The sequence below is a fragment of the Lacerta agilis genome, chromosome 11, assembly GCF_009819535.1.
Source record: "Lacerta agilis isolate rLacAgi1 chromosome 11, rLacAgi1.pri, whole genome shotgun sequence".
Taxonomy (NCBI): Eukaryota; Metazoa; Chordata; class Lepidosauria; order Squamata; family Lacertidae; genus Lacerta; species Lacerta agilis.
In genome coordinates, this window is record NC_046322.1 from 35,169,300 (window position 1) to 35,188,780 (window position 19,481).

The 19,481-nt window shown below is 37.1% G+C and overlaps 1 protein-coding gene across 7 annotated transcripts in view; it reads right to left on the minus strand.

Annotated features, from left to right (window-relative positions):
* Positions 1-19,481, minus strand: part of FAM172A (family with sequence similarity 172 member A) — a 223,663-nt gene that overhangs the window by 110,206 nt on the left and 93,976 nt on the right. For all 7 annotated transcript variants that reach the window (XM_033163658.1, XM_033163663.1, XM_033163660.1 and 4 more), the window contains one exon: positions 12,562-12,681. In XM_033163658.1, the coding sequence (XP_033019549.1) occupies positions 12,562-12,681 (120 nt within the window). The remainder of the gene's footprint in view (positions 1-12,561; positions 12,682-19,481) is intronic.

Genomic DNA, 19,481 nt, shown 5'->3' on the forward strand with positions numbered 1-19,481 from the left:
ATTTCCCTAAAATAAATTCCATTTTTTTAAATGAAGACACAAAATCAGAATACAAATGTGAATAAAATAGGAATGTGAAATAGTTATCATGAAGCAATTCTGTTGATTTCATGAAAAAATGCTTTAATGTTTTCTAATCAAACTAGATTTGAAAAGTGCTTAACTTTGACTGGATCAAGCTCTATGTATTTTATGTTGAATTGTCACAAAAGATAATTTTAATGACGGTTCTCCAACTTATTTTTCAATAAAAAATTCTTGTTCTATTTAAAGTATTTATGACAAATTTCAGAGCCACCAGAAAGCATTTGCATCCTAGAAGGAACAGAAATTAGAAATTAACAGATCATAACATTCACACCTCACTGGATTCCACACCCAATAGGCATGAAAATGCATTCTTGAACGGGATACAAATGCCCATGAGATGCACTTGTTTCTTATATACTGTATAACTATGTGCATTAGGATAAAAGGCATCTTTTTGCAATGGGGTCTATAGGAAGATATGTACTTTGTCAATTAATTAAGACTTGAATTCACAAAAATGATCTGTGTTAAGTGTTGGTTTTTGTACTTGGTCCAGCAGTTCCCAGTGCCAAAGATATAAGGGACTTTTAAAACACAACAGTCTTCAGCAGTGAAAACTGATATGTGAAAAATCAACTAAGTGATGATGGCTCTTACAAGCAGATTTGTATGGTTCTGACTAAATGTTGATGTTCAGAATTGTATTGTAAGAAATAGGATTTACCTCAAGGGATGCTGGAGCCAATGGGATGGGTCATGTCCTCGTCACGTGACGCTAGGCAGGAGGACATGCATGACCCATCCCATTGGCTCCAACATCCCTACTCACAAATCTACACTTCAGGTAAGACCAATTGTTCTTTCTACAGGCCTCCAAAAGTTGACTCACTGGCAACTGATAGACCACTGTGGGAACAGAATGCAAAACTAGATAGGCCCTTGATCAGATCCAGCAGGGTTCTTCTTATGACTATATCAGGTTTGTTTCCAAGTAAACACTTTCAAAACAGAATTTCATATCAGGTTTGTGTCATTCAATTGTGGATTAAGACTTCAGTTTTATGCCACCATTAAGTATAGAAGGAAATTGTTGGAAAATATGTTCTTACCCAGACGAACACATAATCATACATTCTAATGCCAATTATGCAGTCAAAACAACAACATCCACACATAAGGTGGTACCAGCAGATTTGGGGAAACTTCAAAGCTTGCTGAAGTAAAAAAGGGGGGAGGTGGGGTCAGGGATGTCCTATTATGCTCAGTCCCTATGAAATGATTACTGACAGAGGGGGGAAACCCGAAAACCATGTCAGAGAAGGAATGGAAAGGAGTGGCAGGAAATTGAGGATGACAAAAAAGGCAGGTAGATACAAAAAGGGTAGAGAGAACTATCTCATTCTCTGGGTAGGTCATTTCTGGGTTCACACTGATAGGCAATTTTCAAATGTTCCCAGGGTCAAAAGAACTGTCTCCGAAAATAGAGAAATCCAAGATTTTAATGTATTTGAATTAAGCACCAGTCTACCTGACCCTCACCACAAACCCAAATGGAGAAAAAAAATCCCAAATGAAACAGTAGGGATTGAGAATGCTCAGTGGGTATGGAAAGCTAACTGATAGTTTTGGGAAGGGGGACCAGGGGGGAATGAGATGCAATGGATAGAGCCCTGAAGAACAGAATTCACATTGCAATATTCTGTTGCATTTTCCACTTGTAACTGTCAATTTCACTTGTACATGATAGCCAAACATTATCTACATCAATACTGAGATCCCTATCTACCACTGTATGCTACAGCTGTTTGAAAAAGAACAAGAATAACGTTTCAATGTTTCAAACTGAAGAAATTCAGTTAGAAAGGGAAGAGGAAACAGACACCAACAAAAACAGAATTAATTCATATCTAGGCTTCTAAATCCTTAAGAAAATGTAATTTATTTTTGCTAGGAGCAAAATGCATTATTTTGAACCAAAATAATATGGAAAAAAATAGAATACATGCTGGGAATTGTTTTTCACATAACTTTCAATATAATGCAGGCTATAGTACACCAAAAAGCAGAAAGATATTCAAATTAGAATAAAGAGACAGGTGTCCTGGAAGAAAAACACCAAACCTGTACTCAAAGGAACATCTGAATAAAATTGAGACATCTGCAGTAAAGTTTTACCTTCTCCCTAGAATGTTTGAGATGAACTCAGTGTAACACTGTCTTCCAAGAAAAGACAAAGTGATCAATGCAAGAACACATCAGGCTCCCTTGGACAGGCCAATCAATGCAAGAAAGAACCTTGCCCAGGGCCTTATGCAAATAGAAGCACGTCCTGCAACCTAGGGAGGGAACATGCGCAATAGATCAATTGGATCTGAAAAACCTTACAGCTATATCAGCCTCAGACAGTAAATATATAATGATGAATCCCTCACGTTCTCAGCTGAACTCTTAAACTAGGTTATTTTCAACAGCTAGTTGAAAATTACAGGAGGTCTGTACAGAGCAACAGATTAAGATGGCAAACTGAATTACAGTTTTAAAAGAACATAACAATGAACTATCAGTATCATTTTAGCAACATTAAGACATTAAAATATTTAATTTAGCAAGATTGGTCTGAGAATAAAAACTTTTTAAAGCATCAGATTTTTAAAAATCCAGTTCTTTCTGCACACTTCTCTGTACCTCTTGAAATGGAATGAATCATTGCCTTTTAATTACATTTGAAAAATTAAAAAACTTTGACTCTTTGATTTAAATGTACTCTCAATATATGCTTCCATTTATTTGCATCCTCATTATAAAGGGGTCTTCAATGGAGCTAATGGTTATATAAAAGAAAGAAGGGAATTATTTTTCCTTCAACATATATCAAACATATTTAATATGACTAATAAAATATTTGTAAAGCTGAATTTACCTTAGATGGCATACCACTTTCTGCATTAATGGAAATATAATAATACAATTCATTTAAAAGGATAAATAGTAACAAATAATGCTTCTCCTGAAGATCTGCACACACTTTTTTTTTTTTTTTTTTACAAATAATCATTCATTTTGAAAACAAATTCCTAAAATGTATCTTGTTTCTAAACAAGATCAACATACCCTCCAACTTTAATAGAACTGAAATATAAGAATACTATTGGAGTAACAGCTAGGTGAGCAGAAATATAAGAGAGATACACCCAAACAAATAATATAGCATAATCAAGCTCTTATCAACATAGCACCTTGGTAACTAACAGCTCAGGTGCAAGACCAAAGACAGAACAAGGAAAATAAAAATGTTTGTCGTGAAACTGAGTATTAAAATGCTACAATATTTTCAGATCTCTAAACTCTAAAATTTCAAATGGGAAATGCGATGACAACTTAGGATGGCAGCATAAACCCAACTCTTCACTTAAGATCGTTTCATTTTATACTATAGCACCACTAAGCTGTGTCACCTTTAAAACAGTCGGTGTGCTCAAACTCTTTCCATGTTAAATAAAGCATCAGATTTTCCAACTGTATGAAAAAGCAAATAATCAAGTACCTGACTGACCATTTTCATGGAGGTCTAAAGATTTCCAGTACTTCAATTAAAAATGCTCGAGGAGTAAGAAAAAATATTCCAAGATGGAGACTTGGAAAAGAAATATATGTTATATTTCCAGACCCTGTTCACAACTGCCTTGCAAAGTAGGCCAGTCACATCTCAAAATTATAACATACACCTTATTAATCTCTATAACCCCCAAGCAGAGTGAATTCTGGGAGGTAAAACCAATTACTTCCAAAAGAACTCAGAGAGAGTGGCCCCTGCACTTCTCAGCCATCATCTATCTATCTATCTATCTATCTATCTATCTATCTATCTATCTATCTATCTATCTATCTATCTACCGGTATCTATCTATCTATCTATTTCTCTATCTCTCTATCGCTCTCTCTCTCTATCTATCTACAGTGGTACCTCAGGTTACAAACACCTCGGGTTACAAACACCTCGGGTTACAGACTCCGCTAACCTGGAAGCAGTACCTCGGGTTAAGAACTTTACCTCAGGATGAGAACATAAATTGCACACCGGCAGCAGGAGGCCCCATTAGCTAAGGTGGTACCTCAGGTTAAGAACAGTTTCAGGTTAAGAATGGACCTCTGGAATTAAGTTTGTAACCAGAGGTAATATCTATCTATCTATCTATCTATCTATCTATCAACTAAAAGATTTTCCTGGTCCATGCTTTGTCTCTCTTTCAGGTTGTACAGTCTTTCTTACAAATCAGTTACATTTGTTGTGAGACATTAGTGTTGAGTACAGTATAAGGTTGGGGAAGAAGAGGAGGGGTGTTGTGGTGAGGCTTATGTACAGTGTACATAGCGGGTTTTGTGTCAGTGTAAACTTTTGTGTCATTGTCTCTTTCTATTCATTTATTACATTTCCTTGGTAGTGAGAGGTATTGAGGGGCAGGGTGTGGTTGGTTGTCTGCAGTGGGGCTTGTTTGTATTTGTGAGGGGGGAGGGCTTGTTGGGACAGGTAAGCCAGATTGATTTGTATGCTGTCAGTGGATCCTTGTTGTCTTGTTGGTATGTGATAAAGGGGAGACATACTGGGGTGAAGGCATCCTCTTCTATTTGTGTCCATGTCAGTTTCAGACTATTGGTTAGCTTTTCTAGTAAGGCTTTTCCCATACAATTTGATACCATTGGTCCATGTTTACTCCTGACAGGTCTCTCCAGTGTCTGGCTATGAGGCTTCTGGCTGCTGAGAGTAGGTGGGTTATAAGCTCTGTATAATGTGAGTGGTCATTATGAAACTTGGAAGATGTCTAGTAGGGCCAGTTCTAAGGTGAGTTCTAATACCTGTTTAGCTATTTTGTATATCTCTTGTAGGACTTTGTATATTGTGGATACCATCCCCTTGCCATGTTCCTCTGGTATCAGAAGGTTTTCGAAGGTGAAGGGCCTAGTGGCTTCTGATTTTACTGCTGGATTGTTTAAGAAGGCATGTAGTTGATAGTGAGTTAGCCAAGGTATTTGGGTGTCCCCTAGTTTGTCTTGTGGTTCTTGTGTTGGTATGGGTTTGTTGTTTTTGTAGAAGTCTTTTAGAAAGTGTAGGCCTTTGGCTTGCCAGGTTTTTATCTGGAGGTTATGAGGAACAACAGATGCCCTCCCCACTCTGAGATTCAGAACATCCTGATCTTTTCCCCACGAAATCCCACTTTTCTACCCAAGTAGTATGCACTCAGCAGCAAGGTACATGGGAGATTACAATAATAATAAACAATAAACTTAGTTGGTCTCTAAGGTGCTACTGGAAGGAATTTTTTTAGTTGTTTCGACTACGGCAGACCAACACGGCTACCTACCTGTAACTAAAATAACAATAAAGGAAGAGGAAAACAGGTAAGCAGAATATTGAAAATAAAAAGTGCTTTCCTAGTTACTTATAAAGAAGCTTCTGGTGTCCCATGAGTAACAACAGAGCAAGCGGTCCACTAAATATTTTCTGATGATCCCAGACCAACTTGTGATGGATTGTGAGTGGTCCTGATGTGAGGGCAAAGGCTGCCTGGCCACAGGCTATTTTAAAGCCTATTCACGCTGGGTGGAGTGACAGCTGGCAACTTTTCAGCCAATAAAAGTACAAGTCACATTTGTAAGGTAGTCTTTAAACAAATTAAGGGAAGTCTGGGGTGGGAACAGGGACATGGCAGACACCTTTTGGGATTTGGGAAATGGTTATTGCTTTATCTTATTGTCAAGACAGACCCTATCATGTGTTTTTGGATTTGGGAACTTGGGGGTCAGGAATGCAACCCCCGTGGTTGTTGCCTGTATGTAGAAAGTAAAATTTAAGTATTATTTACTGCCTGCCTCGTATTTTGCAATGTTCTTTGCTGAATCCTGGCAAGACCTATATGTGAGTAAATGTTATATTTTCTTATGCTTACTACACAGTCTGTCCCTGATTATTTTTGTAGGAGGAAAGAGGGTGAATCCAAGACTGCTGGAACAGTCTAGATAAATATATTTAAGGCTAAGCAGCCTAGTCTCAAGTTTCCATTTTTACACTGCAAAGGGATGGTAATATTTTAACCAAGAAATGCTACAGGTCTAAACCTCACTCATGTGAACTAAAGATGTCAATTAAGTTAATATATCCTCTCCCACTTACCAAAATCCATCCAATACAAGGTTTAACAGAGGTCTCTAAAACCTTCCCAACATGCATGTGAGCAAATGGATATGTGCAAAGATAGTATGAAGAGACACTTCAGGAACTGTGGAAACCTTACATATTCCAGGTGCCAGGCAAGTTACTCATACCTGAAGCACAAGTAAGTTGCATGGCACAGAGAGAGGAAACTCAACTTGCAGATGGGAAAGACACACAGACCTCCCTATCGTGTACTGTCTCATTAAGCTGCTTGGGTATTTTAATATGCTTTTTCACTGGAAGGAGAAATGGTGAAAACTAGACTTTTGATTTCTGTGAAGCTGCACCAATACACCACTGGACCACACCCTAGAATATTAGGACAAATCCTCCATCAATATAAACTGAGGTAATGCGACTTGGCTAACACATACAGTTAATCTGACCATAGTAAGAAATATAAAGAATGTGGAATGAAGGAGCAAAATAAAATAAAAAATCAGGAGTCTCCTCTTTTTATATCAATACAAAATGATACAAGTTGTATAATATAAGGAAGTTAGACTGGGGAAAAAGAGGTTCCATTCTCTTTTAACACTTTAATCTTAACAGAACATAGTCCAGTTTTATCAGCACTACATTAATTTTCCACCATGTCTGTGCCATGAAAGACTACTCAGCAGAGGATTAGATATAAAAGCGCAGCACACAGCAGTGTGGGTAGTCATTCAGCTTCTTATGTAATAGGTTTATCAAGTCAGCATTTAAGGATTTATACCAAGTGTCTTTATAATTATGTTAATTGGTAGATAACACATGGGTCAACTATAAACTCCTCAATATTTTTCAAATAGCTAAGCAACACTAAGATGCACAGAAGCATGGATACATTTAGTGTAATCAAAAAGATTTAGCATGCTTTTTATTGATTTCAAGTTTATGTCCATGTGATCTCTAGTTAGCAACAATATTAACCTCTGGATACACAGAATATGGAGTAGTATGGGCTAACTATTGCATTTACAGTATATACTATTTTTTTTTTCTTCCCTTACCCCTGCCCCACTGAAGTGCTCATCCTCTTACTGGAATGATTAACGTGAAGCCAAGAAAGCCAAGATAACTATTTTAATGTTTGCATTCATTTTGACCAGAATTCCAAACACAGCAAGCTAGGAACTACTACTCCTACAACAGATGCTACAGGTTGTCACACTACAGGTTCAAAATAGGTTAAAAGTCTTGTTCTACTCTGAAAGTCCTAATCTGGCATCTCCTGCTTAGGTAAACATTAAATTATATGTCATTAAGCAACTAGCTCAAAACTAAACGCTTGCTATGTAAGAGCTCCAATTTAGTTACCTTAACTTGAAATTGAGCTGCAAAGCTTGCAGATGGGTGCTTTGGTTTGGTTTACCAAAGTCGGTCCAATTCTTAAGCAACTGGCCTCAAGCAACAATATTGCTTGGAAAACCATGGTTTTATATATGTATTTCTTAGATGTATATAACAATATCACTATATCTATCTGTGCATAGGTTTTAAATGAATGCATATCCTGCTCTTACATGGGTCTTGTATAATAAATACAAGATAAAAGGTTTATTTTTTATGCAAAATGATTCAGTAATCAAAACTTTATTGAGCATCGTGGTTACTACCTAAAGTTCCAACTCATCAAATGAGACTAAGGAGGAGGAAGCTGACAGGCAGTGCCACACACTGGACTGGATACAATTATGAAGGGAAGCAGCTAGGGTGACAGAGAGCAGTGAGGTTGCTGGGGCAGTCCCCCATTTTCACTGAAGGACCAGTTTGCACTGCTCTATTCCATGTGACATTTCTGTATGTCTGTTTCTAAGGTGCAATAGTTACTTCATGGTGACTCTTACATTTCTGAAATGATTGTTTGAATTGGATTAGTGAAAAAGAGCATGTATTCCTTAGCAGCACTTAAATATTACAAAAAATAATTTATTTGGAAATAAATTATTTAAGACAAGAACCACTGTAGCCCACTGTTATATTTCACTCAATAAACATTCCTGTTTTTTAAAGGACAAAAAAAGCCAAATGTTTGGAAAAAGTGAAGTATTCCAACAGTTGATTTATCAATCATTCAAATCAGATTGCCTGTACCTACAGCAAATAAATATATTAAATACATTGTTAAAACTCTTTTTCATAGTATAGATCTTTTCTTAAATCGGTTATCTTCTGTGAAATGTATTCTTCAGAACTAGTTTTGGACGTGTGATAGATATGTGATGTCCCAGTGGCTATATATTATATTCTTCCTCCCATGCACACACCTCCTGCAGAGATAGCAGACTACAGAAGCTGACCCTTACTGAGACCATCTTGTCTATCTGACAAAGCTCCTTTTTAACTTCTTACTTACTGCTTACTTCCTGCGATGGAGAAAAACTTTAGCTCTGCTTGTGATAATTTCACAGGCCCTGAGTACCCTGACCCTAGAAGCCCCAAGGTCAGAAGTCAAATCTTGTTCTGAAACATCTGTGTGCTTCATATTAAAGTAGAACAAAAGTGGAGAAATATCCACCAGCGTGACAAGAGAAACAAGCAAAATGGGAATGACACATTGGTCATCTGTTAGCCATGCCATCTCAAGCCAGTGACTGAAAAGGGAGAGGGGAAGCTTTAGTTCAAAACGGTTTTGAATCTTAATACTTCAGGCAAACATTTCTATTTTTAAAATTAAGAATTAACAAACTGAATGTGTTACATCTCTTGCCAATAGAGTTCCACAAATTAACAGTCTGCTAAAAACATAAATCATTACAATATATGGGGGAAATTATATGTATCATTAAAAAAGTTAATTGTTAATAATGTCTTTTGAAAACGTGGAAGGTCTTTTTACTGCTTACTTGTGTGTAGCACTGACTAGCCAAGACAATATTTTCTGGTTACAAAGGGTAATAAAAATGTAAAAAATTACAGCTGATCATGTCAGTCAAATACTTGGGAAGGTAGACAGATAATTCTCTGTTTTCTGTTCATCATTCACAATACACGGCTGGAGAAACAGTGAAGCAACAAGAACAATTAGCATATTGCTTTCTGAAACAGGAAAACTTGTTCCAACACTGGAAAAATTGGGAAACCATGTGACAAATGCACATCTTTCTTATTCATTGCCTTGTTGTGCCACATACTAATCAAAGTCTAGAAAACAAAGTATCACAGGAGCATCACTTTCCTATCATCTCTAAAACCAAAAGTTCATTTTATTTACCAAGCAGTAATAGACTAAAAACAATTTTCAATACAGGAGTTCCATCTCTACATGTAAAATTCATAATGTCATCCATCTCCATTATGAAACAAAATAAAAATAAAAATAAATGACCGTTAAAAGTGTACTGTATTTTGGTTCCCTACCATGTAACTGGTGTATTCATACCATTAACTATGGGTGTAGTCAGGGTCAGGGGTCAGGAAGGCCATTTAGCCTGGGGGCTCAAGCTCAAAGAAGGCCTCGAATCTAGACACTTGTTATTTTTTTGGCATTTGATAAGTTTCTCAACTTGTTTTTATGTGCACTGAACCAAATTGTGACATACTCTCAGTTTAGAGCTGCAAATTTCAAAACATAAGAGATGTGATTTGGTAAAATACTTTTGTTGTTAACTTCCTTTGTCTTATGCTTAATATCAACTGTGACACTACAAGAAAGCAATATTTCCCCTCAATAACTAGGTGCAATTGCACAGCACACACAAAAGTCTAGAAAAGCATTTACTTTAAAATGAATTGAATTCTCTCTCACACACACTTTGTTTTTGTGTATTGCCATTTTTTATTTTCATTATAGCTAGGGACAGTGGTAGCTGGTCCGTTAAGTCAACCAGGGTTTAGCCCTACCAAGTGAAATGCCAACAAAAATTAAAATCAAGCCATTTCTTCCCCACAAAACTGCCAACAGATTTTGGAATCTACCCCATCTCACTCCCTCTTTCCCCTCCTTCTTTCCACTTCACTCACATCCTAACATATGCACTATTTATGGAAATGCTTCACAGCCACAAGCATAATACAATACAATACAAAATGTAGTTTTATAGTTTGTCATTCGCCCAATAGAACAAGTGAAAGAAACCCAAGTTTGTATTGAGCTAACTCAAATAAGCTTAAATATAGGTAAGGTTTTCACAGCCCCGGGGGACAACTCAAGCTGTGATCCTATGCCCCCATACCCGAGAGGAAGCCACAGAGACATGTGTATGATTGCACTGTTCATACTTGTACTATGCAACTCACGACACACTCATTCACAGGAGAAATAACTTGCAAAAAGCCAAACTGAATATTGGAATCATCGCATGCATGTTTAATATCTTGTCTAAAAACAAAAGAGCAATCCTTTTCTTTACATCATTAAAGCTGCTAGTCAAAAAGTGCTAAAGCAACAGGAGCCACTCTTGGCAATCCTTTACAGCGCGCATAAAGTGCACTCACAACATATCTAGAGTGCTTCCTCCCCAATCGCATAGAAACCAAAGGGTGTGAGACCCATACAACTTCAAAGAATTGCAAAGCAATATGGTCCAGTATGCTTTCTATTTCAGTTTCTGCAATAGTCAAATGCCCACATATTTATCATTCATTCTTACATACAATAAAAATAAAACAGTATGTCATATCACATCATTTTGTTCTCCAGTATAAATACCCACAGACAAAATGCATGAACAAAAGACATGTCAATTGAGAATGCTGATACTAATCCATCAATATATTATACTGTATATATTAACAGCAAACTGAATGTGTATGTATCCTTACATAGTAAAAATAACACCATCCATGGACAAGGGGGAGGTATAAGCAGGTTGGGGAAATCCTGATATGCAAATGTATTACAAATTCTCAGGAGCGAGAACATTACTAACACTCCTACAAGGGCTAATTTTATTAGGTCTGAGATAAAGAGAAATAAACTGTATGAGCCAATGGCCATATAGGTATTTTCAGTCCTTTTATCCAATTAAAATGGGCAAAACTTTTCTAGATGCCTGTAGGATCAAAATTCCAAAATGTAAACAAGTCCCATGTCCAATCGCCCACACTATTCTATCTAGTTACAGCTTGTTCTGATTCTCATTACTCTAATGGAGGCCCTTCCAATATTGTCTGAGAGATAAAGGGCAGGATTTTACTATGGGTGTCGTGAAAGTTCAACTGAGCCTAGCTTGAATAATAATCCCAGGGGTTCACAAGACCCGCCCTCAAATCAAGAAACGAGTTTCCAAACCCATGGACATCCTTCCTCTCCCTGTTCACGCATAGATCCTAGGAAGAAAAGTGGGATATAAATGTAGCAAATAAATCCAAGGACTGAGGGAAGAAGTCCACTGATTCTTCCTGCCTATCTCTATTACTTCTTTTACGCCATCCAAAGCCATCACCATAGCAGCCTCCCACAACATTCCCCGCTTCCTTTCACAAGAGCATGCGAGTGTGTAAAAAGAACAGGGGAAGTACCGTAGTGTCTTTTCATCCCCTCCTCAATCCTCCTATGTAAATACAAAAGGTGCTCTTAAACAAACAACTGTCCCATAAAACACCATGTCCCATGATTAGGATGGGATAAGGAGGGGGGAAAGAAAGAGAATGAGCTGGGGGGAGAGGGCCATTTTTCTTGCCATCACTTCTGCCCCCCTACTAAGAGAAGGAAATGTGATATGTTTAGAGGGGTTTGGAGTAGCAAGAAAGAATGAGGAGCTGGAAATGAGGTAGATGTAGGCATGACTGGCTTGGAAGATTGTGAACTACCCTGAGATCTTCACATGGAGGGTGGCATACAAATTTAATAAATAAAAAAATAAAAAATTAAAGCCTGCATTTTTACACCCTACGGCACAGTGGTAGACTGGAGGGTGGGAAGAAGTGTCATATTTTACTTGGCACAGAATGACCTGGATGGATGGAAATGCTGTGTATGTGCATCTATGTTTGTATGTTTCTGTGTGAGATTGTATGCATGGCTGCTTGTGTATGTGTGTATATGTGAAAAAATGAGTGTGTGAAAGAGAGTTCTGCATGTATATGTGCATATATATGTGCATGTATACATTACCTATGTCTACGGCTGGCATGTGGCCCTTTAAGGGGTGCCTGACTGTCAATGTGGCTCTTGGGTCAAAAAAGGTTATCCAGCCTTGTTTTACTTAGCAAAATAATAATAATAATAATAATAATAATAATAATAATAATAATAATAATACAAACAGCATAGCATAGCACAGCACAGGAAATATGGTTTTAAGTCCACATACTTAAAAACAACAATACCTAACACTTTTGCAACTATGTGAACAAAATAAAATAAGGAATAACCAAACAGCAATACTTACCAGTTCCACAAATGCAAGTCCACCATAACTGTGAGCCACAAAAAAAACATTTTCAGCTGCTGATTGGGAGATAAAGTGGTCCCATATGTAAATTGCATGTTCTTCAGGAGAGCCATTTTCCTAGAAAGCGAAGATAAGATTAATTATGATCATGCTTATTTATTTGGAGCTTGAGATATACTAGATGCTTTTTTAAAAAGTAAACAAAAAGTTCCTGCCCAAGAGGCTTATAATCCAAATAGACAAGAAACACAATGGATAAGAAGAGTTTTTAAAAAGAGAGAAAAAATATGCAGATATGCACCACACACTTCTTTAAAGACAGACACAACCCCCTCCCTAACATGCAGAAGAAAATGGAACTTCATAACTTGCACGTTATAAAATGGGGAGCTTTTTTTTAAGAAACAGAAGCTTTGAAAGAAGAGAAAAATCAAAGAATAAACAAGAGTGGGAAGAATGAAGAACTGTAGCTGCAACATACTGACCAGAGGCAAGTACAAAACAGGAGGAAACTGATAACCACAATTATTTTGCAATTCATACCCTACCCTAATCTTTTCTCAGCCATCATTGTTTAGTTTTACATTCCTCTGTATTATGCACCTTAAGATAACATTTAAAACCTATTACATCTGAAATACAATGGTCATAGACCATCTAATTCCTTTCAATAGTTAGTTGTCCCACTGAAACAAACATTTACTCATATTGTATGATCAATATGATATGATTAATATAGTGGTGTCGTTGCACTGTGTATTTTCCTGCACCTGATCCCTATCATCTGTTCTACATCACCAGACTTGGGAAACAACTTGCAGAAAACTTGCCTCAGAGCTTTATGGGAAAAAGGAGAATTATATAGTGTTGGTAGCAGCCTGAGGTAAACCTTAATGTCAGGTTCTACCAAAATCTGTAGCAGAAAAATAAGAAGTAGACAGAAACATTTTAAATTCCAGCTATGGGAAGCTAAATAGTAATGCAGGGTCTACCTTACCTAAAGCCCATGAGACATAGGAGATGGAGAATGCAAGGTAGAACCATCCCTATTCATTTTAATTTGTGGATGAAAGGAGGCAGCTGTAACTACTGGCTTTGTCTTCCTTGTTCAATCTAATGAACCTGTTCTTTTCACAAAAGGTTTAAAACTTTAAAATTCCTGCCTCATTAGACAAATCTCATGTCTGTTTTTTTTTTGGGGGGGAAACAAGTTAACACTTTATGAATAGAATTTAACAAGTCATTTAATGCAGTGATAAGTTTTAAAAGCTTTATTCTTAATTATTATCTTTATTTTAGTTCTCTTACTAGGAGAAGGCAGACTTAGTACATCTTACTATCTGTCAGTAACTATTAAAATTATCAGACATTAGATATTGAACACCTGTCAATCCAGTGAGCTGGAAATTCAATGAAAGACTACTCGGAAGATAAGGGAAGTTTGGATTATTTAAGAAAAAATAATAATAAAAGATTATTTGATCACATATAAAATCCATAAAATTAAAAGCTACAGTGCATATTCATTTAATGATTACTTTAGTTATTTAAGGGAAAGTGTACAGAAAAAAAGCAGGTTTTTTATTTCTAACTTTTGAATGTTCTATAGAACACAAGATTTATACCAGACAAGTTAAGGGTGGGATATTAATAAATATACCATTTAAACACGACATGTTTAATTATATTTACATTATTATTAATGGTTTCTTATAGGTAGGCCTAAGCAGAACCTGCTTATTTTGCTGCTAGGAAGGACTGGTAATTCTTATTAATAGGGAAAATAGACAATACTGCCATTTGGTACTTTTCCTTATCTGCCTTGGAGCTTAATTTTATAGGATTCTGTAGCAGAAAATTGTGCAGTTTTGCCCCACTTACCTTGTATTTGATGCCACAGTAGCACAAAGTGATATGTGCTTAATGAATACAATAAAATAGGGAAGAGTAACAAACAAGAATAGCAAATAAGGAACACCTATTTTTAAATATGAGAATCTCAGCTTTAATTTTTGGCAGGAACATAGGAAGGAACCTTCTGTATGGTCACACTAAGCTTTGAAACTCTACATATTAAGGCCCGGGCCCATCTCACCTTGTCTTTGCCTTCCCACCTTGCTTTTTGCTTTCTAACAAATACGGTACCTTTCTTTTCTGGCAAGTGTTTGGCTGGCCAAGCTGATTGTTTTAGCATCTGAAGAACATGGATTTTTTAATGTTACTATTATCTACCATTCAGAATCCAGCAAGGTAGTAAATAGCCCATTATAGCTAGTAGCCACTGAAAGCCATAATCTTCTATGAAGTTGTCTGTTGTTGTTCAGTCGTTCAGTCATGTCCGACTCTTTGTTGTCTAATTGCCATTTAAAGCTGGTAGGCATCACCCCACCTTGTGGAAGCAAATTCTGCCCTGAAATCTCCCAACATTTAGCTTGATGGGATAACCAGAGGTTCTGTCCTTATATGAGTGAGAAAAACATTTCTCTATCCAAAACAAAATCGAAAATTCTTTCTAGTAGCACCTTTCTAGTAGCACCTCTCAAAGTAGCTGTCTTAATACAAAGAAATTTCAGAAATAGACTGGAAAGAGAAGTGGCTGAATTGCAACTAATCACCAAACTTAAAACCATGGAGAAACCTGGTTTGAACAAAGACATTGGATTCTTATCTCATTATACATAACAAAGCCATCTTTAGCCATCTCACCCCTTGCCTTTCCCTGCAAGACTATTGCAGCCGTTTAGAGTCGTCAACAGGTTTTCCACACTTATCAGCCTATCACCCATTCCCACCACCCTTCTGAGTAATACCCCTCCCCACTCCCCCACTATATTTAAGGATCTGGTGACTTCTGTTTCAGTGTATCTGAAGAAGTGTGCATGCACACGAAAGCTCATACCAGGAACAAACTCAGTTGGTCTCTAAGGTGCTACTAGAAAGAATTTTCGATTTTGTTTTGACTATGGCAGACCAACACGGCTACCCACCTGTAACATTTCTCTATCCATTTTTGTATCCACTATTCTTGAGCAAAATATAACTGAAACTACCCCATTGTGAAGTTTACTGGCTTTTACCAGGATAATTTCAACAGGACCTTTGCAAGATTCAAAGAAAACTTTCTGTATATAAAATGAGGCATTTTAGAGACATATTTAGTCAGCTTGTTTGGGTTATATTACACATTAAGCAATATTATTTTAGTCTGTTTTAAAAAAACAAACAAACACCACAGCATTGTTTGACAAGTAAGACCAGCGAGGCATATAACATTTTAATGAATCAAACCATTAGTGTCCACAGATAAGCAGTGTGCATACAGTATATACAGTGTTTTCTGGAGCTTTCAAAATGCAGGTTAAAATCATGAATGGAATATTGCCATCATTAATTCTTAAATACCAAGCTGAAGGCAGGCAGAAACCAAAGCCTTATCAACTACACCAGATACTAATACCTAGGCATTGCAAGGTCTGCAGTTATGATGGACTACCTGAGCTGATAACACATGGAATTATCTAAACAACATTTGCATATTTATGTAATTATTTCCTAAGGTTAATTAGCTCCAGCAAAGCAGTTTGCCCTTTGAGACTGCTTACAGTGACAGGTTCACATATTTCCTGCTTTGATGCCAAATTATCCTGATTCTTTTTTTTCCTTTTTTCTTTTTGTTCTGCTAACCTGTTGCTGGGCAGATAGAAATCCTGCAATGTTTTCAAGGATCTCAATCTTGATCATTTCAAAATACAAAACTAGAGAATTTTCTCCCAAGTAGTAGACCATAGTCAAATCAGCTTTTCCACAGTTAAAAAGCAAATTGAAACTGTTTCAACAGCAAGTTAAACCTCTTGGATTTTATAGCATGACTTCAGATATGCACTTGGTATTTACAGTTACAGGTAGGTAGCTGTGTTGGTCTGCCATAGTAAAAAAAAAAAAAAAAAAAAAATCTTTCCAGTAGCACCTTAGAGACCAACTAAGTTTGTTCTTGGTATGAGCTTTCGTGTGCATGCACACATACCAAGAACAAACTTAGTTGGTCTCTAAGGTGCTACTGGAAGGATTTTTTTTATTTTTTATTTTGTTTTGGTATTTACATACGCTCTTACTTTTCTATGTATGTAACCCAGTGCCATGTACTGAAATGTTCATCTGAACTGCTGGATGCCAACATTTTGCAATGGGAACACAGCTTTCCTGGCACATGCTATTCATGTCCAGAAACATTTACTTATGTGTATAAATCAACGTGTATGGGAATAAGGGCTACCTTTCTTTTAAAAAGGGAAAAGTTTGGTATCTTAGGTTTTAGCTCCATCCATTCAATTTTGAGCAATTTCTTCCTCACAGCACAGCCACACATAACACAACTCCCACTGCTCAAGAGCCTCACTTTCAACACATGGAAAGGGTTTTCTGGAAAGCACTGGGGGCTGAATGGGCACCAGCTGATCAGCACCAGCTGATCTCTGCTCACATAACTGTTGGATACAAACCCCCATAAAATGGTGTAGACAGAAATTTTACTTCGCAATAGAGGTTACCAATGCAGGAAGAAGCAAAGGCATATTTGGGATGGAATATTAGGATGTGGAATATTAGGATGTGGGACATCTGTCACCCTTTCACACACCTGATTCAGCCTAGATGGGATTTCCTGTGGAAAGTGCAATTATTTTTGCTGAATGCGAGCTTCATTCATTAGAATACACTCACTTTAGAAACTATATAGATAGAAGTCTAAGTATTTTAAACACAAAACCTATATAACCAACACCAAGTTATGATTACAATAGTCCAGCAATAAACTATCTCAGTGTACATATTGATGATTTTTAAATATCCAGCAAGCTTGCATATTTTAAATTATGAATAGGGTTTTATAATAACATAACCCAATTTCAAATCCGAGAGGTATTTGTACTTTCAGATAGATGCTATCCAAATGAAGCAAACAGGTTATTGTCCATAATCTCTTTTTTCATCAACGCTCATTCAAAAGTTCAAAAAAGGTTTTGCTTTAACTATGTAAAATGCCGATAAGACATTTGCTGCATCGTAATAGTTGCACCTTCTGCTCTTCATCCTCCTTGGATTGAGAATTGTCACCAATGTGTTAATCATTACTATTCTAGTCTGCTATTCAGTGTAACTAAGTTATTGATCCCACTGGTATTTTTCAGTCCTGTTTGACACAGAATAAGAATAGAATAAACATAATGGAGAGCTGTAGTACCAGTTCAAATAGGGTATATCACCAACAATCATGGAGGAAAACAGGGCAGTTGGAACAAGGGCACTTTATAGAAGGCAAAGCAGAACAATTTAAGAGTGGCCTGATGAGCAGTTGTCAGACGTGAGCAGAATGCAGGTCTATGAAGAACATGAAAGCCACGAACAGGTATCTAAGATTTAGTGTGAAATGTTACCAGGTAGTATAAGTGCTCAGAAAATGCTTGGAAAAATTAATTTATTCATGACTGCCACAAATGTTAAAGCAAGTGTCCATGCAGTGTACCTATGATCATCAGATGCTTGAGACAAAAATTATATACATGGATGACTATCATGATCCTGATCTGATACTGGGTTTCCAAACACCTGATCTGTCTGTTTTAGAGCCAGAATGCTGGACTAAATGGTAACAGGAGCTGCTTTGATGTGGTTAATTAATTATATATAGTGGGGTGCAGGAAGAACATTGGGTTCCTCCAGATGTTGTTAGATTCCTCCCATCAACTCCACTCAGTATAGCCAACCGTAAGAGATAACTGGGAGCTGAAGTCCAGTAACATCTGGAGTGTCTCCACTTTCTGAACCTTGCTATATAGATTAGATATGAGAAGTCAGCAAAATAAGAAATGAAGCCAAGACACAACTATTACCCATGACAAACTAAGGGGAGGGAACAAGGAATCAAAGAATTTGTAGGGTGTAAGAAACACACACACCCAAAATTGCTAGAAGTTCTTGTTATAGCTTAATTTATAACATTTCAAAGTCATCCATATTAATGAGCCTTTATACACGTTTTGCATATAATCTCTACATTCAAAGATGATTCCCAAGGAAATGATGTAGGAGCCTTTTTTATTTAATTTAAAGCATCTTTAACACATTCTTTAGCCAACAAGATTCCCAGAACAGCTTACTTCAAACTGTGGAATTAAAACAACAACAAAACATTAAACAACACACAGTGTATGTGCTTATTTAGCTAGCACAGAGGTGGCAGTTATGACATTTCACTTTGCTGGCTGTTGCTGCTTCTTACAGGATAGCTGCTTCTGGTGGCCTTTGTGAGGGGAGGAAGTATCCAGTGCCAGCCAATAAAGCAGCTGCAGGTAAAGAGTGTGATGAGGACATTAAGACAGCCCAAAGCATATACATTCCATGGAGAGAATGCTCCACAGAACATGCTGTAGACTATATGAGAAAGAGGGGTGGGAATATTTAGAAAGGTTTGCAGCCATGATCAACGGCAGTTCCAGCCTAAAGACATGCAAGTGATGGATGACATTCAGACATTAAAAACTACTGCTAAGAACCTGTATTTCAGTGTCCTGCTCAGAAAGGTGGTAAGACAAGTTTTGTCCCTCTTAAAAGTGGAGCTGGTATAGCCACAGAGAAACACAAAAGCATTACAAATCTTTCCCCAGTATGTAATAGCTGGGCCTAGTTAGAAGAAAGAAGACTGGTTGCCGAAGAATTGATGCTTTTGAATTATGGTGCTGGAGGAGATTCTTGAGAGTCCCATGGACTGCAAAAAGATCAAACTTATCCATCCTTAAAGAAATCAGCCCTGAGTGCTCACTGGAAGGAAAGATCCTGAAGTTGAGGCTCCACTACTTTGGCCACCTCATGAGAAGAAAAGACTCCTTGGAAAAGACCCTGATGTTGGGATGGAGGGCACA